The sequence below is a fragment of the Oncorhynchus mykiss genome, chromosome 1, assembly GCF_013265735.2.
Source record: "Oncorhynchus mykiss isolate Arlee chromosome 1, USDA_OmykA_1.1, whole genome shotgun sequence".
Classification (NCBI taxonomy): domain Eukaryota; kingdom Metazoa; phylum Chordata; class Actinopteri; order Salmoniformes; family Salmonidae; genus Oncorhynchus; species Oncorhynchus mykiss.
The window spans coordinates 73,266,521-73,294,140 of NC_048565.1; the positions used below are offsets into that span (position 1 = coordinate 73,266,521).

General features: G+C 40.7%; 1 protein-coding gene across 3 annotated transcripts in view; it reads right to left on the reverse strand.

Moving 5' to 3' along the window:
- Positions 1-23,590, reverse strand: part of LOC110528926 (cGMP-dependent protein kinase 1) — a 149,647-nt gene extending 126,057 nt beyond the window's left edge. Inside the window, exon 1 of one of the 3 annotated variants that reach the window (XM_036984929.1) lies at positions 2,756-3,455. In XM_036984929.1, coding sequence (XP_036840824.1) covers positions 2,756-3,060 — 305 coding nt within the window. In that variant the 5' untranslated portion in view covers positions 3,061-3,455. Of the gene's footprint in view, positions 1-2,755; positions 3,456-22,917 lie in introns of those variants that run through there. The other 2 variants (XM_021611105.2, XM_036984926.1) reach the window with 2 other exon arrangements.
- Between the last annotated feature and the right edge of the window lie 4,030 nt (positions 23,591-27,620).

Below are 27,620 nucleotides of genomic sequence, written 5' to 3' on the forward strand. Positions count from 1 at the left end.
TCTTGCCATAGATTTTCAAGCCGATTTAAGTCAAAACTGTAACTAGGCCACTCAGGAACATTCCAAATTATCTTGGTAAGCAACTCCAGTACATATTTGGCCTTGTGTTTTAGGTTATTGTCCTGCTGAAAGGTGAATTTGTCTCCCAGTGTCTGTTGGAAATCAGGTTTTACTCTAGGATTTAGCATGTGCTTAAATCTATTCCATTTATTTTTATCAACAACAGAAAAACTCCATAGTCCTTGCTGATGACAAGCAGACCCATAACATGATACAGCCACCACTATGCTTGAAAATATGGAGTGTGGTACTCAGTGACATGTTGTGTTGGATTTTCTCCAAACATAACGCTTTGTATTGAGGACATTAAGTTAATTTCTTTGCCACATTGTTTGCCATTTTACTTTAGTGCCTTATTGTAAACAGGATGCATGTTTTGGAATATTTTTATTCTGTACAGGCTTCCTTATTTTCGCTCACTCATTTAGGTTATTATTGTGGAGTAACTATAATGTTGTTGATCCATCCTCAGTTTTCTCCTGTCACATCCATTAAACTCTAACTGTTTTAAAGTCACAATTGGCCTCATGGTGAAATCCCTGAGCGGTTTCCTTCCTCTCCGGCAACTGAGTTAGGAAAGATGCATGTATCTTTGTAGTGACTGAGTGTAGTGAAACATCATCCAAAGTGCAATTAATAACGTCACCATACTCAAAGGGATATTCAATGTCTGCTTTTTTTATTTGTACCCATTTACCAATAGGTGCCCTTCTTTGTGAGGCATTGGAAAATGTCCCTTGTCTTTGTGGTTGAATCTGTTTGAAATTCACTGCTTGACTGACGGACCTAATTGTATGTGTCGGGTACAGAGATGATGCAGTCAAAAATCATGTTAAACACTATTACAACCACCCCTCATAGCCTGGTTCCTCTCTAGGTTTCTTCCTAGGTTCTGGCCTTTCTAGGGAGTTTTTCCTAGACACTGTGCTTCTACACCTGCATTACTTGCTGTTTGGGTTTTTAAGCTGGGTTCCTGTACAGCACTTTGAGATATCAGCTGATGTAAGAAGGGCTTTAAAAATACATTTGATTTGATTTGATTTACTGCACACAGAGTGAGTCCATGCAACGTATTATGTGACTTGTTTAGCACATTTTTCCTCCTGAACTTATTTAGGCTTGCTATAGCAAAGGGGTTGAGTACTTATTGACTCAAGATATTTCAGCTTAATTTTTTTTATTCATGAATTAGTAAACATGTCTAAAAACACAAATCCACTTTGACATTATGGGAAATTGTGTGTAAACCAGTGAGTGACACAAAATGTTCCACAAAATGTGGAAAAAGTCAAGAGGTGTGGATACTTTCTGAAGGCACTATATGTGTTTATAGTGCCCCATCAATTTAAAATATATAGTGGACATATTGGAGTGACAGATAGTCTTGAACCTTAAATGGTTTCCCCCATATCCTTTTGGTCTGTTTTGCACTGTAGTTGCTGCCAGTTTGGAAGTGTTTGCTAAAGCCTCTAGAAGTGCAAGTGACATAAAACACCAAATATTCATTAATATGATGTAATGTGTAAATACTTTACCTAGTAGCCAACCTGCTTGCACCAATCCCTTGTAAGTACATAAAAATATTGTGAAATACAAACCCCTCCCCTCAATGAATTTCATTCATTCATCCATTTATTCATTCCGATTATTGTAGCATTTGCTTTTTTACAATATAATACAGTCATTTTTACGGTATTGTACTGTGTGTCATTACACAGAATTTGCCACAGAGCTGCCTGTAAATGACTGTCAAATTCATGTTAATCCCTTTACGGTGCATCTGTTGGGTGTCAGACATGATTAATCTACAGAAAGCTAAATGAGTTTATTATTCAACAGAAAAAACCTGCAATAAAGCTGGTATTTTCTGCCCTCTGTCTTTCTCCTGTTTATGTACTCACCCACATACTTCTGCATATATCCTACTGACTGACTCTGCCAGGCTGGTGTGTTTGTGTGTGTGTGAGAGAGAGAGCAAGAGAGAGAGCGAAAATGAATTAAAGATGCAATACATAACTTTTTGGGGACCCACAAAATTCACATAGAAATTTGACTTGAAGAGCTGTTATTCTCATTGAAAGCAAGTCTAAGAAGCATTAGATCTGCTCTATGTGCAATATTTATATTCTTCCCGTTTTTAAGTTTTGTTTTGTTTTTGCTCTTTTACTGTTGTTTTTGTGCACCAGCTTCAAACAGCTAAAAATACAATATTATTGTATATGGAAAAATATTTCACCGTGGTTTAGATGGTACAATGGTTCTCTACACTATACGTGCTTGTTTTGTCATAAACTGAAAATAGGCGAGCTATTAGAATTTTAGCAACCAGGAAATAGCAGACACATTTCTGCATAGTGCATCTTTAATATTAATGGTTGGGTGGATACATGAATTAATGAATTAATTATTTGACATTCTTCTTTCGGCTTCTAAAGAATTTACTCACTGAGCCATTACAGTCAAATAAGGTATATAATTTGATACGCAATGGCAAAGTGCAAAGAGAAAAATCATTCAATGTGGGAAACCCTTGATTTGAAATGGCAAGAATATGACAGATCTCACACCTGATGCGCCATACGCACACTTAAAAGAGTGCACAATAGATAAACACAGCCACGGGCTGTATCACATAACGTCAAAACATGATACAGTAATGCAGAAACAGGCACCCCTGTTGTAACTGTACACCTACTGTGGACTTTTGGGGTAGAAAGGCAGCGTGACATGGCTAAGATCATGGATGTCGAATGCGGTGGGTTCGGCAGATATCGCCTGTCTCTTAGTTCGTTGGTGCTCGTGCAGCTCGGTCTGTTTGACGACCTGTTGCGTGGCCGGTTTGATAACGGACCGGTATTTATCCAGTTCGTTCTGTAGTTTTTGTATCAGTTCATCTTTTTGGTCAAGCTCCAGTTCTAGCTCATCAATGAGCGTGTCCCGCTGCCGCAGCTCCTCAATCTTCTCCTGGAGCGCGTATTGGAGGTCGCGCAAGGTACCCATGTCAATCCCAGACGCCAAGGGAACTTCAGAAAACTTTAACCAAAGCTATCCAGTTGATACTGTAGCCTATTCCTTCTCCTCTTCTACCCTGACTGAAAGCTGTATTCCGCATCAACAGCTTTAAACATATATCCTCCCTCCAGTCCTTGATTCCCAAACGGCTTGCTCACCCTTGATGACAGAGTTTGAATATTTAAATAGGCAAATACAGTAGATGAGGCGACACTGAAGGTGAACCACCGAGAGCACCGCAGTCTGGAAATGTAAAGTTTGTCTTTATATGTCTAGATGAGAGTATCAGTGGTCAGGCAGGCTGGTCCTCCCCGAGTGCGTCAAACTGCGACCTGGAGAGAGCGCAAGGCGAGAAGGGCGCCTACAGGAATCCGAGGTACAATGCAGCCTGTGCGCACATGAGTGAATCCTGTGAGAACAACATTTACAGGGGAACTGGACCAGTCTTTGGCTAAGGTAAGTTGTCATTGAAATACATACATAGCGGGGGAAGTAGGGGTGCTGAGGGTGCTGCAGCCCCCCCCCCCCCCCCCCCTGAAAAATCAGAATCCCCCCCAAAATATTAATAAAAAAGTCCTTTATTAGTGGACTGCTATGGCCATCTCTAGTGCAGGCAAAAACTTTTTTTCAACGTCACCCTCCCATCACATTTCCCATCATCAATCATGAATGATAATTCTTCAAGTTGTACCTGTGAAACGTCTCCATGCCAACCATTTGATCTCAATCATTGTCATGGGAATATGAATGTAGATCTTCTTGAGTTATGTACAGTGTTGTTTCAAAGTACCATGATGTTTAGAACTATGTACAGTGTGCTAATTTTAGAGCAAATAGTGTTAACAAACTGTAGAATAACTGTGTTTTGTTTCAATCAAAGCACATACACTGAGTGTACAAAACATCAACAAGAATGAGTAGAAGAGAGACTGCTTAAAGTAGAGAATTCTGTAAATGCGCAGAAGCTTCGAACCTTTAGCTGTCGGAAAGAGGGTTCCAGAGAACTCAGATCGGCAGCCACTCCAAAAGATGTAGCGTTATTACAATATTGCTAATATGCTATATATAAATAAGTATGTGGACACCCCTTCAAATGAGTGGATTCGGCTATTTCAACCACACCCATTGCTGACAGGTATATAAAATAAAGCACAGAGCCATGCAATCTCCAAAGACAAACCATTGCAGTACAATGGCCTTACTGAAAAGCTCACTGACATTCAACGTGGCACCGTCATTGGATGCCACCTTTCCAACAAGTCAGTTTGTAAAATTGCTGCCCTGCTAGAGCTGCTAAAGTCAACTGTAAATGCTGTTTTTGTGGAAATGTCTAGGAGCAACAACGGCTCAGCCGTGAAGTGGTCAGCCACACAAGCTCACAGAATGGGACCGCCGAATGCTTAAGCGTGTCCTCGGTTACAACTTCGTGTGTCCTCGGTTACAACACTCACTACCGAGTTCCAATCTGCCTCTGGAAGCAACATCAGCACAATAACTGTTAGTCAGGAGCTTCATGAAATGGGTTTCCACGGCCAAGCAACCACACACAAGCCTGCAATGCCAAGCATCGGCTGGAGTGGTGTAAAGCTCACTGCCATTGGACTCTGGAGCAGTGGACTCTGGAGCAGTTCTCTGGAGTGATGAATCAAGCTTCACCATCTGGCAGTCCGACAGACGAATCTGGGATTGGCGGATGCCAGGAGAACGCTACCTGCCCGAATGCATAGTGCCAACAGTAAAGTTTGGTGGAGGAGAAATAATGGTCTGGGGCTGTTTTTCATGGATCGGACTAGGCCCCTTAGGTCCAGTGAAGGTAAATCTTAACGCTACAGCATATGTTCTAGACCATTCTGTGCTTCCAACTTTGTTGCAACAATTTAGGGAAGGCCCTTTCCTGTTTCAGCATGACAATGCCCCCGTGCACAAAGCGAGGTGCATACAGAAATGGTTGGTCGAGAATGGTATGGAAGAACTTGATTGGCCTCCACAGAGCCCTGACCTCAACCCCATCGAACACCTTTGGGATGAATTGGAAGGCCGACTGCGAGCCAGGCTTAATCGCCCAGCATCAGTGCCCAACCTCAGTAATGCTCTTGTGGCTGAATGGAAGCAAATCCCAGTAGCAATATTCCAACATCTGGTGGAAAGCCTTTCCATAAGAGTGGAGGCTGTTATAGCAACAAAAGCGGGACCATCTCCATATTAATGCCTGTGGTTGTGGAATGAGTTGTTCGATCAGCAGGTGTCCACATACTTTTGGTCATGTAGTGTACCGTTTTAAGTCCTTTCAGATGTCTGATGCACGAGGGGTCAAAAAGCTATAGAAGTATTGATTAATTTACACCATATCAAGGCAGAGGGATGGGGGGTGATAATGAGGATGATGATGGTGACCTGAGTGGGAGGTAACTGTATCCCTCTGGTGAGGTAATGACCAGCACCTTCCTTATCTAATCTGCAGTCTTCGCTCTGAGCTGTGGTGTCCGCTTGTGTTATGTCATTAATGCATCTAAAACACATTGAACTTCATTAGACCTTATGCTCATTGGTCTCATCCAGAATACATTACATCACTGATGAAGGCAAATGCAGATGAGGGTTTATGTTAAATCAAAATGTTATATTGTAAAATCAAAGGATGGTAGTCACTAGATGGTCATGTCAGAAACGCCATTGTAATTTCGTCAATAATGACAAACAAGTAGCCTACATTAGCTTTTTATTCTTAAATTAGTGGTAGGGTCAGGCTTAAGGTCAAGGTTGGGGTAAATGGTTAGAATCTTATTTGTGGTTAGAAAGCGCTGTAGCTCTGATCATTCCACCATGGCCAGTCACCAGACAGTATGATGACCTGAAAAAAAGATCAAAGCTGCCCTCTTGTGGTTGCATGTGATACCAGTGACTGAGCAGTTAGGGAGAATATCTGACAGCTAATAGAATGTCTGGTGCACACACACTTTTGTTCAATGAAACTCAGAAACCAATGATCTAGAGAAATCCCATTATGGGATCCTAACCATGCTGAACTGTAATATATATCTTAATAATATTATTTATAATATTTTCTAATAATAATAAGGATAATAAGAATATATAATAATATATGCTTTTGGCGGCTTACAGTCATGCGTGCATACATTTTACATACGGGTGGTCCTGGGAATCAAACCCACTATACTGGCTTTGCAAGCGCCATGCTCTTCAAACTAAGCTATTGAGGACCACAAACTGTGATCACACACCACAAACTGTGTCTGAAGGATCCTTCTCCATTTTTTCGAAAGGTTTAGATAGAAGAGTTTGTGCTGCCCAACCATTCAACAGCTGTTTTTACCATGTTATTATGTGCTATGACAATGCTATTACAGCTCTATTATCACACTGTAAGACTGGCTATGATACGATGACAGTGATATATCATATTGGCTGTAATAGTGTGGCAATGAGAGTTGGCTTGAAGATCAAGAGCCTGAACCTTTTAGTGGGTGCTTCAGGGACAACAAAGTTTAAACAACTCGGACATAATATATGATATGGTAAAACAAGAATGCTTATCACTTATGCAAAGGAACAGTTTAAGTGCCAAATTTATCCTCGTTTCCCTTTTAGCTTCAGATTTCATTTGTGAGGAAATAAAGTATTAGTGTAAACAAAATACTTTACTGAAGACCATATTACACAAACCTACAGACCTACACATTCAGGATCTTAATTTGATCACCCTGTTGCAGGATAACTTTTCTGAAACTTTCCAGGAAATGTAAAACTTGTAGTGTATTTGAAGTTTGAAAAGGCTTCTGAAGTTTGTCATTTTCACTTTGAAATTCCAGACTTGATTTTCCCTTATGAAAAATGTATTAACCCCTACAAAAATTTCCAATAATTATAATCCACACAATAATTCACATTTCTTGTGGCTGCAGGATTATTTTCCTGCTGTAGCAAACTGGCTCAAATTAAGATCCTACAACTGTATGAGGCATTCTAGGTACAGTAATTTTTCCTGGCCAAGTAATATGACCAGGAAAACATGCCCTGCATCCCAATACTTCCCTTTACGGAAAAAAAAAGACTGGAATAAGAAGTATAGTGGATGAACACTCAGTCTAACCCATGCTTAAACCAATGCTTTTATATTTGTAAGGGAGTAGGGCACTGATCACATCAACTCCTGGCCCTAGGAATTATTTACATCTTCTGGAGGGTCGCTGTTTTGCAAACTCCGACCCAACTTTGGTATTTTGTCATTTATTTCTACTCTATTTTCATGAAATGTATCCATTATTGTTTCTTACAACCGACAAGAACTCTTGAACATCAGATCGGCAGTTACTTACCCCAATTCCTGCTTTTACTTCGATTCATCTGCCCTGGACTCTCTGTAATTCCAACCCAATTTCCGGGCTACCCAAGAGGAAGAACCGGTGTTACAGAGGCAAGAGAGGGGGATCCTGGTGAGATTAAGGCAAAGGGAAAGCCGGCCACCTCTTCCCTCCATTCTACTGGATAATGTACAGTCACTAGATAATAAGATGGATGACCTCCGATCACGGATTGGCTACAAACGGGACTCTCGAAACTGCAATATTCTTTGCTTTTCAAAAACCTGGCTCTCGGACAAAATAACCCCATGGCTATCCAACTCGATGGATTCTCCATTCACCGGGTGGATAGGACAGTGAAGTCAGGGAAATCGAGAGGGGAGGGGTTTGCCTCTTCATCACACACCCCTGTGTCATCAAGTGGTGTGCTAATTCCAGTGCTGTGGAAGTGTCAACCCACTGCTCACCCGTCTTGGAATACCTGATGGTCAAATGCCGACCCTGCTATCTCCCGAGGGAGTTTTCAGCTGTTATAGTGACTGCTGTATACGGGACAATAAAAAGAACAAGATGGCACTTAAAACTACACAAGGCTATAAACAAGCAGGAAAATCTATACCCAGAGGCTGCCTTACTGGTTGCCACAATTTTAATTTGGCGTCACTAAGACATGTGATGCCCTATCTTCCATCAACACGTCTCCAACGCCACAAGCAAGGATAAAGTCCTAGACCACTGCTATTGTGCATGAAGCAAACTTCACAATGAAGCATCAGGTACACCTCTACTCCACAATGATGGTCAATAGGTCAACTTTCAGCAACCAGATAAGTAGATAATAAGCAAGCATACAAGGCCCTCCCTTGTCCGCCATTCGGTAAATCAGATCATTACTGCATACTTTGACTTCCTGTTTACAAGCTGAAGCTGAAACAGAAAGTACCCACTATTCGCTCAGTTGAGAAATGGTCGCCGGAATCAGAGGTTATGCTACAGGACTGCTTTGCTAGCGTTGATTGGAATATGTTTTTCAGGACATTGGAAATGAATCAGTGACGTTGTACCCATGGTGAGGGTTTGCTGCTTCTCCAATCAAAAGCCCTGGATTAACACTGAGGTTTGTGCTAAACTAAAGAACAGGGCTACCGCACATGGAGCTTTGTCCTGGCCAAGTGATATGCTACAGCAAAAGACTGAAATAAGTACGAGAAGGCCTGCTATTTCCTTTGCAGAGTCATCAAATGAGCAAAAAGACAATATAGGAATTAGGTGGAATCATATTGCACAGGCTCCAACACCCACCGCATGTGGCAGGGGCTACAGCCCATTAAGGATTATAAAGGAAGACCCAACCGTGATCTGCCTAACGATGCCTCTCTACCAGACAAACTCAATGCATTTTATGCACGTTTTGACAACAACAACATCGAGACAGGTGTGAGGGCTGTCACCGACCAAGAGGATTGGGTGATGTCACTCTCCGAGGCTGACGTGAGAGAGTCTTTAATTAGGTCAACACCCGCAGGGACGTGGGCCTGAAAGGTATTCCAAGGTGCATTCTCAGAGCAAGCGCAAAACAGCTGGAAGGCATATTCACAATCATGTTCAACCTCTCCTTGTCCCAGTCTATAATCCCCACAAGTTTTAAGATGACCAAAATCATTCCTGTTCCTAAGAACTCTGAGGCTTCAAGCCACTATTACTACCTCCCTGTAGCAGTCACGTCTGTAATCATGAAGTGCTTTGAAAGGCTTGTTATGGCACACATTAACTCCACCATCTCAGCCACCCTAGACCCACTCCAATTAGCATACCGCCTCAACAGATCCATAGACGACGCAATCTCGATTGCTCTCCACACTGCCCTCACCGACCTAGATAAGAGGAATACCTTGTGAGAATGCTGTTCATTGACTACAGCTCAATGTTCAACACCATTGTCCCCTCCAAGATTGTCACCGAGCTTAGGACACTGGGTCTGAACATTTTGCTCTGCAACTGGATCCCAACGGGCCGACCCCAGAGGGTGAGGGTAGGCAACATCACCTCTGCCACGCTGACCCTTAACACAGGGGTGTGTGCTTAGTCCCCTCCACTCCCTCTTCACCCACAACTGTGTGGCCACGCACGACTCCAACACCATTATCAAGTTCGCTGACAACACGACGGTGGTAGGCCTGGTCACCGATGACGATGAGTCAGCCTACAGGGAGGAGGTCAGTAACCTGGTAGTGTGGTGCTGGACCAATAACGTCTCCCTCAACGTTAGCAAGACCAAGGAGCTGATCGTGGACTACAGTAAACAGGGTGGGCGAGCACGTCCCCATCCACATCGACTGGGAGGCAGTGGAGCAGGTAGACAGCTTCAAATTTCTCTGTGTCTAAATTACTAAAGACTTAAAAGGATCTAAACACACACGCACAGCCGTGAAGAAGGCGTGACAGTGTCTCTTCCCCCTCAAGAGGTTGAAAAGGTTTGGCACGGGCCCTCAAATCCTTAAAAGGTTCTATAGCTGTACCATTGAGAGCATATTGACTGGCTGCACCACTGCTTCGTTTGGCAATAGCACCGCCCTCGATTGCATGGTGCTACAGAGGGTTGTGCAGACAGCCAAGAACATCACTGGGGCCGAGCTCCCTGACATCCAGGACCTCTATATCAGTCGGTGTGAAAAGAAGGCCCGGAAAGACTCATCAAAGTCTTCAACCACCCAAGCCATAGACTATTTTCTCTGCTGCTGCATGGCAAGAGGTACTGGTGCATCAAGTCTGACACCAACAGGCTCTTGAACAGCTTCTATCACCAAACAATATGACTGATAAATAGCTAACAAATTAGCTACACAGACTACCTGTACACCTTGCATCTTTAATGACCTCTTATTTTATTATGCACACTCACAGGGCCCTACACACTCACACACATCACACCCAAACACTCCATAATTTGTTCACTCACATATAATATGCACATGTATTTATACTCACTCTACACACCCGCACACCCAGTCACATACAAGCTGCTGCTCTCTTTATCACATATCCTGTTGCCTAGTCACCTTACCCCTCTACATACAGTGCATTCGGAAAGTATTCAGACCCCTTGACTTTTTCCACATTTTGTTACGTTACAACCTTATTCTACAATGGATTGTTTTTTAAATAAATCCTCATCAATCTACACACAATACCCCATAACGGCAAAGTGGAAATAGGTTTTAGAAAATGTTTATAAATATATATAAAAAAAAAAAAATAGAAATACCTTATGTACTTAAGTATTCAGACCCTTTGCTATGAGACTCGAAATTGAGCTCAGGTACATCCTGTTTCCATTGATCATCCTTGAGATGTTTCTACAACTTGATTGGTCATGATTTGGAAAGGCACACACCTGTCTATATAAGGTCCCACAGTTGACAATGCATGTCAGAGCAAAAACCAAGCCATGAGTTTGAAGGAATTGTCTGTAGAGCTCAGAGACAGGATTGTTTCGAGGCCTAGATCTGGGGAAGGGCACCAAAAAATGTCTGCAGTACTGAAGGTCACCAGGAACACAGTGGCTTCCATCATTCTTAAATGGGAGAAGTTTGGAACCATCAAGACTCTACCTAGAGTTGGCCGCCCGGCCAAACTGAGCAATCGGGGGGGGGAGGGCCTTGGTCAGGGAGGTGACCAAGAACCCAATGGTCACTCAGACAGAGCTCCAGAGTTCCTCTATGGAGATGGAAGAACCTTCCAGAAGGACAACCATCTCTGCAGCACTCCACCAATCAGGCCTTTATGGTAGAGTGGCCAGACGGAAGCCAAAAGGCACCTAAAGGACTCAGACCGAAGAGAAACAACATTCTCTCGTCTGATGAAACCAAGATTGAACTCTTTAGCCTGAATTCCAAGCATCACGTGTGTAGGAAACCTTGCACCATCCCTACGGTGAAGCATGGTGGTGGAAGCATCATGCTGTGGGGATGTTTTTCAGTGGCAGGGACTGTGAGACTATCAGGGTCGAGGGAAAGATGAACGGAGCAAAGTACAGAAAGATCCTTGATGAAAACCTGCTCCAGAGCATTCAGGAACACTGGGGCGAAGGTTCACCTTCCAACAGGACGACAACCCTAACCACACAGCCAAGACAGTGCAGGAGTGACTTCGGGACAAGTCTCTACATGTCCTTGAGTAGCCCAGCCAGAGCCTAGACTTGAACCTGATAAAACATCTCTGGAGAGATCTGGAAATAGCTGTGCAGCAATTTTCCCATCCAACCTGACAGATCTTGAGAGCATCTGCAGAGAAGAATGGGAGAAACTCCCCAAATACAGGTGTGCCAAGCTTGTAGCATCATACCCAAGAAGACTCAGGACGATAATCACTGCCAGATGTGCTTCAACAAAGTACTGAGTAAAGGTCTGAATACTTATGCAAATGTGATATTGCAGTTTTGTTAGTTTTTTTGCTAAAATGTCTAGAAACTTGTGCATGAAGCAAACTTGACAATGAAGCATTAGGTACACCTCTACTCCACAATGACGGTCAATAGGTCAACTTTCAGCAACCAGATAAGTAGATAATAACCTAAATGGCAGCTGACAATACTCCTTCTGGCTACATCTAGAAGTTTCATCCACATACTTTATGGCCAAATTTACATTACACATTAAACATGTGTTTCTCCCTTTGATTTTCCTCCTCTCATCCCCTCCTTTCCCCTCCATCCCTCCCAGCTTTGCAACCTCCCTATGCCCTTCAAACCAACTCTGTGTCGGAGACACATCTCCCCTTACTTCCAGCTCAGCCCTTTCCTATGGCGATCAATAGGAACAGGATCCATTGCTCCAGGCTCTGTAATCCGATGATGGCTGGTGCCAGGTTCTGACACTAATAGAGGTCACTCTGTCTCAGTGTCTCGGACCCCTAGCAGAGCCACGAGCAGGTAGACAAAGACAGATCTGTTAAATAACAACACACATCCCATCCTCTAACCAGGAATGAAGACATGCCATCCTTTTCATCAGCTAACTGTGGCCTTGGACCACTACTATATCAGCAACCCTGAAGGTATTCTTCTTAATAGAAGAGAACAAATACCAGAAGATTTGAAAGGAATTATTTTTCACTTTCATGGCATTACTCTTTATGGATAATGACATTGTCTTTGACAGATGGCGTCATGCTAAAGTGACACATGTTTCCAGGAGCCAGCTGCCTTGCAAACTGTGGAAAAATCTCAATTTTGTTCATCGGCATGACACTAGTTCCTAACTTCTGAAAATCACTGAGCTTTCCCATTGATCGCTATGGAACACCAGCAGACCTAAAGGCCTGAAAACATTTGTTATCAAAACATTATTTCTAAACATTTCTTCATTATTCTTATTTTTTCAGAAGGATCATTATGGCCTGACAGAGCACTGTATAATTCATTAACACTCTTGTCATCTTCTTGTCATTTAGTTCTTTCAGAGAAATTTGTTTGTGTACAAATGTAAATTCCTTTTATCTGGTTACCTGACAGTCAGTTTATATTGGCCTTTATTGCTTGTGCAGTGGGTTCTGTTTCCAATCTAATCCAGACCCACATAATGGGTAGTATTTGATAACTGTAGGCAGATAATAACCCAAATCTAGTCTTGAGTTTCAGTAATGTAAATTAACCATGACAAGAGACAGTGCAAAATTGTCTCGTCACAAATGAGCTCATGTTAACACAATTTGGCTCTGTAATTTCACTGTGCACATCATGTTGGCATTGAGTCGTTCCATGTCATTTCAGCAAGCCATAACACCCACCATCTCAGATTGTTCTAAAATAATTGAGGGAGTTAGAAACAGGTAAGATAAGCATTACTGAAACATTATTTTGTTGAAATGTAATTTGATCTCGTAGAAATTAAGCTAATTAAGTGCATCTAAATTGGCCATTTTAATGTATAGCATTTTAATGTACAGATAATATTCAATAAATATTGTACCCAAAATCCGATCTGGACCAAACTTCTTCCTACAAATGAACACTTGAGTAATCAAATGAAATGGTCAAAACATTTTTACCTGTTCAGAGATAGTAGTCATTGAAGTCACTTCCATTATTTACCATAAATTAGTGTGAATGTACCAGGTCTTGACCACTAGATGCAGCGGTTCCTACAATACTGCCACACTCTTTCATTCATTCTGCTTATTTCTTGTGTTTATTTTTAGATAATAATAATCAAACAATAATAATTTATTTAACTTGTTTAGCGCTTTTCATTCAATTAAATCATCTCAAAGTGCATAAAAAGCGAAACAAACAAACAACACATTTAAATTGAGATGGTACAGATGGAGATTGAATGTCTCTATTTGGCTTGGGATGAAAGGCTGGGAGCTGAGGCAGTTTGGATTGGAAAGGCAGTGCAGCTTCATGAGAGTGGGCATCGATGGTACAGCCAGAGAGAAACAAAGACAGTCTGACAAACAGTTCACATTGTCTGCTTCTCTAATAGTCAGTTCCTCTATTGGACCCACTCCTCTGTAGGTTCTGGTCCTCCATTGCTGAACATGTGGCACCCACCAGGGTGATGCCACGGCTGCTGTAAAGCGCACAAATAAACACCACATCTTGGCAGTGGTCAAGAACAGTCCCTGAGCCTCTTCTGCCATCTCTAGAAACAACATGCAGTACTTGTTGTAATTCTTCCCGGCAGATTAAACAACAGAGCCGGGGATGCATTATTTGAATCAAAACAGCCAGCCAGCTAGCTATAAGCCAAAAACACTGTATATACTTTCCAATCACAATTCTGCAACTCTAAAAGTCAAGATCACGAGATGTAAGTGATCAACCCCCAGAGCAGTCAAACCCCAAAACATCTATAGAAAAAAATGCTACAAACATCCGATAGATCACAACATTTTCTTTGCAACTTTGTTTAGAAAACCAATAGCTTTTGTTGATGATGAAAATAAATTGTGTGGCCATCATTACAATTCAAGCAAGTTCTCCATGAAAGCAATTCAGTTTGTCCTTCTCTTAGAAACCTAAGTCTTCAACCCCAACTCTCCTTGAATAGTCCAACACATAGAAGATCTCTGAGATTGGGGGGATTATCATACTGTATGAAGAATTTTGCTACAAGCCCAAAACTTTGATGGAGGAATGGGCTAGGGGGTAAAATGTTGCGACAACCCTAAAAAAATAAAAACTATTATAAACCATTGCATGGCAGTCGTGTGTTTTTCAATTAAATTCTTAGAAAGCAGCTCCATCTATAGTGTGATTAGTGACATTTACTATTAAACCCAACCCAGCCCAATACCATTACCGTTGCAAAACAGTATACAGTGTGTGTTTGGGACTGTTGCCATTGAAGAGCATTATAGGCCATAACATTGAAACCATTAGAACTGCGGTAACTTAAGGGTTTGCTTGTTCACCGTGAATGATCTAGCACACACAAAGAGGCCGTGGACACAGATGAAGCATAAGAGAAGGAAAAACTGAATTGCTTTTATGGAAGACTGGTATGAATTGTCGGCAGAAGCTACTGGTTTTCTATCCAAAGTTGGAAAGGAAATGTTGTGATCTAAATAATAAACGCAAGAGACCAGCAAAATGTATAAAAGAGCGTGGCAGTATAGCAGGAAAAGCGGCATCTAGTGGTCAAAATCTAGTACTTTCACACGAATTCATGGTAAATAATGCAAGCAACTTGAATGACAAATTTCTTTGAACAGGGGAAAATAACCTTCACCAGATTCACAGGGAATACATTACATACAGTTTCAGTCAAAAGTTTGAACACACCTACACATTCAATGGTTTTTCTTTATTTTTACTATTTTGTAGAATAATAGTGAAGACATCAACGCTATTAAATAACACATGTGGAATCATGTAGTAACCAAAAATGTGTTATTCAAATGAAAATATATATTTTTAATTTTACCTTTATTTAACTAGGCAAGTCAGTTAAGAACAATTTCTTATTTTCAATGACGGCCTAGGAACAGTGGGTTAACTGCCTGTTCAGGGGCAGAATGACATGAAATGAAATTATTTGTACCTTGTCAGCTCGGGGATTTGAACATGAAGTCCAACGCTCTAACCACTAGGCTACCCTGCCGCCCCCTATTCAAAGTAGCCACCCTTTGCCTTGTTGACAGATTTGCACAGTCTTGGCATTCTCTCAACCAGCTTCACCTGGAATGCTTTGCCAACAGTCTTGAAGGAATTCCCACATATGCTGAGCACTTGTTGGCTGCTTTTCCTTAACTCTGCGGTCCAACTCATCCCAAACCATCTCAATTGGGTTGAGGTCGGGTGATTTTGGAGGCCAGGTCATCAGGTCATCGGATACAGCAAACACACTGGAAGGGGTGTTCGGACATTGTCCTGTTGAAAAACAAATGATAGTCCCACTAAGCGCTAACCAGATTGGATGGCGTATCACTGCAGAATGCTGTGGTAGCCTTGCTGGTTAAGTGTGCCTTGAATTCTAAATAAATCACAGACAGTGTCACCAGCAAATCACCCCCACACCATCACACCTCCTCCTCCATGCGTAATGGTAGGAATCACACATGCGGAGATCATCCGTTCACCTATTCTGCGATCACAAAGACACAGTGGTTTGGAACCAAAAATAACACATTTCCACCGGTCTAATGTTCATTGCTCGTATTTTTTTGGCCCAAGCAAGTCTATTCTTCTTATTGGTGTCCTTTAGTAGTGGTTTCTATGCAGCAATTCAACTATGAAGGCCTGATTCACTCAGTCTCCTCTGAACAGTTGACGTTGAGATGTGTCTGTTACTTGAACTCTGTGAAGCATTTATTTGGGCTGCAATTTCTGAGGCTGGTAACTCCAACGAACTTACCCTCTGTAGCAGAGGTCAATCTGGGTCTTCCTTTCCTGTGGCGGTCCTCATGAGAGCCAGTTTCATCATAGCGCTTCATGGTTTTTTTGCGACTGCACTTGAAGAAACTTTCAAACTTCTTGAAATTTTACGGATTGACTGACCTTCATGTCTTAAAATTAATGTGAGCGTTTAGTCACGGTAATTATTCTTCTCCAAGTTCTGATGATGCTGATCGTCATTAGTAGCCTACCAAACTAACTAACTGCCTGGTACTCAGCACTCTGTTAATCAAACACTTCATGAGAGCCCATGAGCTCACGTTGCACACTACTTACAGGCTATGCAATTGCGTGAGAAAACAGAGTGATGGCCTCAATTAAAAGAAGAGGACCCCATCAGCTTTCTACAGGATAGGCCTACTATATTTATTTCTTAACTTTCCTACTATTAAACACATTGCTTTTCTTTAAAACAGGACTATAGCCTACCTGGCTTGCATGAAAATGAACCACGAGAAAGCGTCCTCCATTCGTTATTTAAGTGCATACAGTAGATTACATTTATATTTTTCCCCTTCCCCTGTTTCGAGACACATGTAGGATAATGGTCCATTCTAAATCAAAAGACATTTCACACATACTATTTAGTATATGTAAAGACAAGGTTAAACCAAGAATAGTCTGATGGGTCAATATTAGCCTGTCACTTGTGAATAATATATTATCACTAGTGAATGATGCCCAACTTGTGTCCAGTAAGGCAATAAACAGCGCATGGCTTTTTTTGCAACTTTTTCAAATCATAGTTGCACACCTTATGTAGCCTAGCCAATAGGCCTATATGTTTTGATAAGGTTTGTATCACAACTAAAGTGGCCAAATAACTTCTTAAAATGAACCATACTAATCCGCTTTACAACCGCTGTAGAGCCTAACTGGCATACTGTACATACACAGCGCATGAGTTTCAAGTTTGGGGAAGATAATTTTCACCATGAAAATACACCTTTATAACAAAAGCATTACATGCATAATCACATTTGTGGTCACTTTTGAGAATGGGGTTTTCCCACTATGGAACATCCGGACTTATAGCCTACTGCCATGTGCACATTGCTGTGCTTATAATATGAAGAAATAGCCTAATAATTTTTCAACATTTTAAGCTAAACACTGTTGCTTCAGCCTCATTGCTTAAAAAAAATTTTTTTATGCAAGTGGTTGTATTTATTTGGGATGTATTGCATCACACAACTGCCCAAGACTATGTTTGTAATATTTATTTCTCGCACAGAATAGAATAGGTCAACTTTTCTACTATGGGGGAGAGTAGATTGAAATAGGCTAGTGCTTTTGCTCTTCATTAGGTCTACTCCTCATGTTGACTGACAAAAAGTAAATGTATACAGTTCTTCCAATATCTTCAACATGCGCCTTGGAATTGGATAAGGACACACGCAGTTGTGTCCCCGATGTGTCTGTCTTCACTTGTAGCCTTTGAGACAGACCCGATCACGCGACGGGCATTGGCTAGTAATAATTGACCTATTTGAGAGAGCCATGTGAGTGAGAGGGGCTTTGGAGCATGCAGCCAGGAGAAGGGATTTATAATTATTATATTCAGCCCAAGGGCACAATGACCACTGGCCGCAAAAGGCATGTTTTTTATTAAGGGGCATTATGGCCACACAAAGGGGATCCCACCGGGAAATTTGAGGCATTATCAAATTGTAAATGAGAGACTGATGAAGTGTGTACAGCCTAGAGGTTGACCGATTAATTAGGGTCGATTTCAAGTTTTCATAACAATCGGTAATCTGCATTTTTGGATGCCGATTATGGCCGATTACATTGCAATCTACGAGGAGACTGCGGGGCAGGCTGACCAACTGTTATGCGAGTGCAGCAAGGAGCCAAGGTAAATTGCTAGCTAGTATTAAACTTATCTTGTAAAAAACAATCAATCTTAACATAATCACAATTTAACTACAAATGGTTGATGATATTACTAGTTTAACTAGCTTGTCCCGCATTGCATTTAATCAATGCGTTGCCTGTTAATTTATGATCGAATCACAGTCTACTTCGCCAAACGTGTGATGATTTAACAAAAGCGCATTTGCGTCAGGGTATATGCAGCAGTTTGTGCCGCCTGGCTCGTTGTGAACTGTATGAAGACCATTTCTTCCTAACAAAAAACGTAATTAATTTGCCAGAAGTTTACGTGATTATGACATAACATTGAAGGTTGTGCAATGTAACATCAATATTTAGACATAGGGTTGCCACCCTTTCGATAAAATACGGAACGGTTCCGTATTGTTTTCGAAATGATAGTTTCTGGATTTGACCATATTAATGACTTAAGGCTTGTATTTCTGTGTGTTTTTATATTATAATTAAGTGTGTGATTTGATATTTGATAGAGCAATCTGACTGAGAGGTGGTAGGCAGAAGCAGGCTGATAAGCATTCATTCAAACAGAACTTTCCTGCGTTTGCCAGCAGCTCTTTGCAATGCTTGAAGCACAGAGCTGTTTATGACTTCAAGCCTATCAACTCCCGAGATTAGGCTGGCAATACTATAGTGCCTATAAGAACATCCAATAGTCAAAGGTATATCAAATACAAATGGGATAGAGAGAAATAGTCCTATTATTCCTATAATAACTACAACCTAAAACTTCTTAACTGGGAATATTGAAGACTCGTGTTAAAAGGAACCACCAGCTTTCATATGTTCTCATGTTCTGAGCAAAAAACTTTTTGGCACATATTGCACTTTTACTTTCTTCTCCAACACAGTGTTTTTGCATTATTTAAACCAAATTGAACATGTTTCATTATTTATTTGAGACTAAATTGATTTGATTGATGTATTATGTTAAAGTTAAAATAAAAGTGTTCATTCAGTATTGTTGTAATTGTCATGATTACAAATAGATATATATGTGAAAATTGGCAGATTACTCGGTATCAGCTTTTTTTGGTCCTCCAATAATCGGTATCGGTACTGGCGTTGAAAAATGCTTTCATGCAACTTTTTTCAAATCATTAAAAATCTAAACCTATAGCCCAAAGCCTTGTATCACAACTAAAGTTACATAAATAACTTTAAATTAAGCATATTGGAGGACCTGTTTCTTTGTTAACCACTCAACACAGAAATGTCGCATGTGTTCACTCCCTCAAATCATTTGGAGAAAATTTCCTTTCTATTTTATTCAGCTGTGTTTAACTGTATTCTTCACACTATAAAATAATATAAAACAATGTCACAGAATTCTAAGCAAATCTTGTCTGTTAAATTATCTAGTGTAGCCCACAGCCGTCTGGCATAGCCGGATCAGGGCCTAACATAAGGACAACTCAGAGTATGCTACACTGTGCTTCTGCAATAGACTACATTTTATTCATATCATGTTTCTTTAGACCTGTCTAAAATAAATCATGGATTTATTGTGATGGTGTAGGCTACATTACATGGATGTATTAGACGTATTTATTTAAATGTTCCAAAGGTCTGCCTCAAAGGCTTGTAGGCCATGTGTGGAAGCCAGGCGATGCTAAATGTGTTTATGTTCATTAACGGTCAATTACCGTGAGACTGGCAGTTATTTGCTTGACAATCACCGGCTGACAAAATTTCATGACAGCCACAACCCTAGGTGGGGGGTGCATGGGTGGCTTTTTGACAACAACAACAACAACAAAATCCTCATGTCTTCCTCATTGGTAGTAAGAAGTCTGGTCCAAATTGCATATTTTTGACCTCTATTTGTTAAATATTAGCTGGATCCTATAAATTAAAATGACTAGTTTGGGTGCAATCAATAAACTTAATTACTCAGAGATCTAATTCAATTTCAACAAAATGTTTCATGGATTCAATTTGATCTGTTATTAACCACAGAAGCAATTTCAGGACAATCTGAAATGGTGGGTTTCAAAATCCTCTTTCTTGTGCTTTTTGAAGTGGAACGACCCTGTTACAAGCCATTTGTCCTGATTAACTTTTATTACTGTACTGAGGATATGTGATGTGTGTGTGTGTTTGTGTGCATGCGTGCGTGCGTGTGTGTCAATATCACAGGAACAACCTTCAGAGAGTAAAAAGGAAATGACAGTGAAATCCACAGTGAAGCAGACTTTATGAATGAGCTTGTGTTGTTCAGGAAGCCTATAAAATAACAGAAAACTAATGTAGGTGCTATTTGTGCATGACTGTGGTATGTTGACTTGCCCTTGTTAAATTGTCAGGAATATACTCAAATATTTTGATCAATAATTTATCTGAAGTGTATGCTTAGTAACTTCTTAGGCCGGATATCATTGACTCAATCTGATTAGGCCTACAGAAGAGGCCTTCATCCCATTCTAAAATAACAGATCTGTATCCATTCATTTCCTCTGTGTTTCCTATCAGGATGTACAATTTCACAGTCAGTTACCAGACCAAGGGAGTCGGTACTTCAAAGAATGAACCCTAATATTTTAGAACATCAAACACTGAAGCTACAAAGGCGCAAAGCAAGGTGATGAGGAGAGCATATTGTCAAACAAAGAGTTATCTATTGGAGTATTTAAGGGATAGTTCACCCAAATTTCAAAATGAAATTGGTTTCCTTACCCTGTAGGCAGCCTATGGACAAGGTATGACAGCAATCCATGCACTGGTTTTATTTCCCTGGTACTGTTTCCAAATGCAAATGTTTAAGAATTTTTGACACAAATCCCATTCAGGTCATGGGACCAATATTATAATTTTTTATGTCTAAGCCACCTGAAAGTATCTCAGATGTATTGTGAAGCTCAACAAAGTCCCTTATTATAGAAAGCAGTTTTAACATATATTAATTAAAAAATATATATAAATAATTGCATTTTTATATTAATAATGATATTTTATATCAAAAAGTATTTATCAATATCAAAAATGTGAATTGTTTATATAACATTTTCAATTGTCAATATGAATTGTTCAAATGTTTTATATCTATAATTTAATTATTGATATCAATAATGTATTTATCTCAAACATTTTATTATAATTACCTTTTCATTTGATTTATTTAACCTTTATTTAACTAGGCAAGTCAGTTAAGAAGAAATTGTTATTTACAATGACGGCCTACCCCGGCCAAACCCGGACGAAGCTCGGCCAATTGTACGCCATTTTGCTACCTTAAAATTAAATCAAAACATTTATTAAATTTGATATTTTTCCTACTGATTAAATCAAAACATGTATTAATTACATTTGATATTTTTCCTTAAAATTAAATCAAAACATTTATTGCATTTGATAATTTTCCTGCTGATGTACACAACCTACTCCACATTTTCAAAGTGAAAGAAAAATGATAGAACATTTTCCAAATTTATTGAAAATAATAAACTAAGATGTCTTGATTGCATATGTTTCCACACCCCAGAGTTAATAATTGGTGGAAGCACCTTTGGTAGCCATAACAGCTGTGAATAGTTTTGAATAACATTATACCAGCTTTGCACAACTCTTAGGGCAACATATAAGCATCGTTTTTGTCAAAATTGCTCAAACTCAGGAAATTTGGTTGGGAATCACTGCAATATTCAATGATTGTCACGGATTTTCAATCAGATTAAGGTCAGGACTGAGACTACTAGACCATTCAGGAACACCCAACACCTCTTGGAAAGTCATTCTGGTTTGTCTGACATTAGAATTTGTGTAAATGTTTAGCTGAAAAATGATAATTCTTATATCAATAATTCTAATTATTGATATCGATTATAAACATTTTGATATCAACACTTCTAATTATTGACATAACATTTAAATTACTAATATAAAAACGATTTCTCAATTGAATCCTATGGGGATCTATTGAAATTAAAAATGCAATTATTGATTTGAAAAATTCGAATTATTGATATTGAAATTCCTTTATTGATATAAAAAAATACAGTTATTGATATAAAAAAATATAATGAATATATGTTAATACGGCTTTCCATACATACACTTATAGATGATTTCAACATGATTAACTAAAAATTATAATATCGGTCCCATGGCTTGAATGGGATTTGTGCCATTGCTAAATTTGATTTGTGCCACAATTGTATTCTGAAACAGTGCCAGGGAAAATAAACCAAACAATATATTTCTGTCATACCTTGTCAATACACTGCTTACAGGGTAAGGTAACTGATGCCATTTGTCATTTGGGTGAACTATCCCTTTAAATATCCTCAGACGTGCACTTCGGGCGCTCAGCATCCAGCTACTAAAACCAATAATGCATCGTGGTTCCTCCACTCTACCTCCGGTGGGAATGCAAAGATGGATCGGATCAATCATAAACTTCTCTCGGAAGCCTACCTTGGCGCTACGCCATCCGCCCCAAGAATGAACGCGCTCGCGCTACCCCATTCACGGAAGCGCGTCTCCATCTCCACAGTAGGAGGGCTCAGCCCTGTTGTGATTGTGAATGATTGACATCCAATGGGCTGACATCACACTCATGTCTACCTATCTGTTTCAAGTAGGCTAGTCTAAATGCACCCGTACCATTAGGCTACATTTGTCCAGTTTTTTCTAAAAAGCATCAATTGCACACGATGGATAAACATACTAGTTTTGCGGTATATAAACCCTAAATTAATCGACACCAACAACAACCACTTTATACTCTCTTACCAGTCGGACTTGACATATTTCCGAAAGGCTTGTCTCGACAGGTCTTGGTAGTTTTGAGGCTCCGCCGAGATGCCTTGCGCCCGAGTCCTGGTCCTCGGTCCTATAAGTTGAGCGCTGGGCAATACGGACTGACATTTGTGCAGTTTCCTCTTCAATTCTTGGATCTCGTCCTCCCTGTCCGCCAGACGCCTCTCCAAGTCCCGTATCCTGTCCTCCTTCAACATTAAAATCTTGGCAAAGTCCTCTTCCAGGTCGCTCATGATGAAATCTGCGGAGACTTCACTTGTTTCCCCTCGAAAAACACAATTCCGATATTTACGGTCAGAATTCCGTTGTTTACAATGGGATAAACGAGGCTCCGCCGTGCGTATTGAGAAGGATCCCTTTGTAATCCACGTGTTTTTTTCGGAAGGTGCTGAGAGGAGGGGATTTAAATCGGTGTTTAAAACAGTCGAGCCGGCAGTTGATAAATCCAAGAAGCACTGGTCCACATACAGAGACCCTGACCCTCCAGGGAAGTTGGGAACTATTGATGATCCTTCATTGACAAACCAATTAGAGCAGACCTTCCTCTTTGGGGACGCAGGCCGTCATGCTGCAGAGAAACTCGGTGTGCGCTCCAGACTGTAACGGCGACTCTGCATCACTGACTGCCCCAACACAGCCTAGAGATTTTTTTGCGTTGTCAAATTCTCACCGTTACAATCACCAACACAAAGCTTCTGGAACGCCCTTTGATCCAAGAGGCTGACCCAGCCCAGTGAAACTCGATCTGGCTAGGGATCTGATTTACAAGGTTGCTAGATTAGAGTGCTAGTTTGGGCATCCCCAAAAACACCCACTCTGCCGTTTTGTCATTAGACTGGCCTATATGCAACTCCTTTAGGCAATAACAACCCATGCAATTACTTTAGACATGGAATGTGTTGTTCCATACAAGGACCATTTCATTATTCAATCAAACATTTAGAGTCCCTCCAACCGAACACAATGTTTTATAGAATAAACTGTAATATGTAAACTGTAAGCAGCACATCACTGTCACAATCCTTGGTGGTCTGTAGCAGAGTAGTACCCCAGCAAACATGATGTGGGCCCAATGTAGGCTACAATATTGGCCTCACTAGGCTTCCAACATTTGGCAAATCCAATGTGCCTTTGCTCATCAGCCTCACACTGGCCCCCAAGGCATTGGCCCAGTGTAGCACAGTGTGGGCAGCCCATATCAGGCAGCCCCCACTTTGCCTAAAATAAGCCCATATTTTCCCAGCAAACATGCCCATATTGCCACGATGTGGGCCCAATGCAGGTTAAAACACTGGACCCATGTAGGCTGCCCACATTGGGCCGATATGCCTTTGCGCATCAGCTCCTCATTGGCCCCAAGGAAGGTGGCCCCAAGGACAGCCCTCACAATACCTGAAATTAGTATTGGAAATCAAGACTTTCTGAAGGCTTTGGGCTTTCACCAAATTGTTCCGAAAAACGGTTAATTACTCAGAGCTTCATTATCTGTTCACAATGCAGATTAGTGACATCTACTGGGCAGCAATATATAGCAGCGTGTGATTATCATATGTTTTTCTGCTCTGTTTTCAGCAAATCCCCATGGGGCAGCGGTAAGTCAATTCCGTTAGCAGCATTTTATACTATGGTATTGTTGAAAACTTGTTTCTTATTGGCTTGAAGGGCATTATAGGGCGTGCATTATTTCCCTATATAAACTGGGTGGTTCGAGCAGAGTATGACCAAACATTTATTTTCACTGCTCTAATGACGTTGGTAACCAGTTTATAATAACAATAAGGCACCTCGGGGGTTTGTGGTGTATATGGCCAATATACCACGGCTAAGGGCTGTATCTAGGCACTCATGCAGAAGAACAACCCTTAGCAGTGGTATATTGGCCATATACCACACCCCCTCTTGCCTTATTGCTTAAATATCACACAGTATATTGGCACATTAGAATCTAATGGCTAAAGTTAATTCTTACATGTTTTGTTTGAGCTGCTTTTTAAAGCAAATGTTGAATTGAAAAAATTATGGGTATTGTTGAATTTGATATTCATAATGGCGAGCTAGGACTGATGGTTTGGTTAGCTAAACTAGCAAGTATGTTTGTTTGGTTACCACAGCAACTACTGTAGCTATCTAGTTAACTTGCTAGCTAGTTCAGTGGATGTTGAAACATTCCTACCAGCAAAATAACACATTTCTAGTGGCAAATGTGTTCAATTATAGCCATGGTATAAAAGGGATAATCAACTCGGGCCTCTATGTGTTCTCTAGAAATTAATGCAACTCCGTGTGTCGTGGAACACCTTTTAAATAATGAGTTGGAATATCAGGTTAGTATCTTAAATCATGCTGCACTTTTTTGCCTTCAAGTTGACTTTTTTTCAAAAACTGAATCTATGGCATTATTTAGGATGCTATACTAAATGTTCAACAGTGCAGAAAGTGTAGTTTCACATAAAAACAAATCTAAATAGCATGCATTAGACAGGATTCAACCTCTTACCCTAACAACCTTGAATGTGCCATAGTTTCCTACTCTACCTGTTAAACTACCAGTCAAGTGAACCTTTTTGCACAAAATCCTATTTATACTGAACAAAAATATAAATGCAACAGGCAACAATTTCAAAGATTTTAGGTTTAGGAGTTAAAAATCAAATCAAGCGACAGTTCATATAAAGAAATCAGTCAATTAAAATAAATACATTTGGCCCTAATCTATGGATTTCACATGACTGGGAATACAGATATGAATATGTTGGTCACTGATATATTTTTAAAAGGTAGGGGAGTGGATCAGAAAACCAGTCAGTATCGCTTGTGACCACCATTTATCTCATGCAGTGTGGCACATCTCCTTCACATAGAGTTGATCAGGTTGTTGATTGTGGAATGTTATCCCACTCCTCGTCAATGGCGGGAACTGGAACACACTGTCGTACACATCGACCCAGAGCATTCCACACATGCTCAATGGGTGACTGGTGGGTATGCAGGCCATGGAAGAACTGGGACATTTTCAGCTTCCAGGAATTGTGTACAGATCCTTGTGACATGGGGCCGTGCATTATACAGATATGATCTTGTTGCCATCTAATGCACATTCAAATGCCATAAATCAACAGTGCAGAGCTCCCCCTGTCCTCTGTTGTGCCTTGATTGTATTACTGTTGATGATATCTGGAAATGTGCATGTACACCCTGGCCCATCTACTGTTGCTAGCCCCAATTCTGACTTGTGCTCTGATATCTGTTTCACTGATTTCTGCTCTCGTAAAAGCCTGGGTTTTCTGCACGTTAACACTAGAAGCATATTACCTGAAATTGATAAATTGAAAGTGTGGGTTCACAGCTCCAATCCAGATGTGTTGGTCATTACTGAGACAGGGTTAATGTAGGAGAATATAACACATTAGATCTGGTCAAAGATAATACAAAGCAAAAGCATGCATATATATATATTTTTTGTACCATCAAATCAAATCAAATCTAATTTATTTATATAGCCCTTTGTACATCAGCTGATATCTCAAAGTGCTGTACAGAAACCCAGCCTAAACCCCCAAACAGCAAGCAATGCAGGTGTAGAAGCACGGTGGCTAGGAAAAACTCCCTAGAAAGGCCAAAACCTAGGAAGAAACCTTGAGAGGAACCAGGCTATGTGGGGTGGCCAGTCCTCTTCTGGCTGTGCCGGGTGGAGATTATAACAGAACATGGCCAAGATGTTCAAATGTTCATAAATGACCAGCATGGTCGAATAATAATAAGGCAGAACAGTTGAAACTGGAGCAGCAGCACGGCCAGGTGGACTGGGGACAGCAATGAGTCATCATGTCAGGTAGTCCTGGGGCATGGTCCTAGGGCTCAGGCCCTCCGAGAGAGAGAAAGAAAGAGAGAAGGAGAGAATTAGAGAATGCACACTTAGATTCACACAGGACACCGAATAGGACAGGAGAAGTACTCCAGATATAACAAACTGACCCTAGCCCCCCGACACATAAACTACTGCAGCATAAATACTGGAGGCTGAGACAGGAGGGGTCAGGAGACACTGTGACCCATCCGAGGGTCCATACCATCATCTTTGAAATGCAAGAGAAAGGCCATAGTGTATTATTCCAGCAAAGGCGCAATTTAGATTTTGTCCACTAGATAGCAGAAGTGTATGTGCAAAGGTTTAGACTAATCCATGGAATCATTGCATATCTGTTCAAAATGTTGTATCAAGACTGCCCAAATGTGCCTAATTGGTTTATTAATACATTTTCAAGTTCATAATTGTGGACTCTCCTTAAGGAGCAATTCTCCCTCTGTGGGTCTAACCCCAGGAAGTTCTGTAAAACGGTTAAAGACCTGGAGAATAAACCCTCCTCCTCACATCTGCCCATGTCCCTTAAAGTTGATGATGTGGTTGTTACTGACAAGAAGCACATTTTTTATATTTGTATATTTTATTTATCCGTTATTTTACCAGGTAAATTGACTGAGAACACATTCTCATTTGTAGCAACGACCTGGAGAATAGTTACAGGGGAGAAGACGGGGATGAATGAGCCAATTGTAAACTGGAGATTATTAAGTGACCGTGATGGTTTGATGGCTAGATTGGGAATTTAGCCAGGACACCGGGGTTAACACCCCTACTCTTTCGATAAGTGCCATGGGATCTTTAATGACCTCAG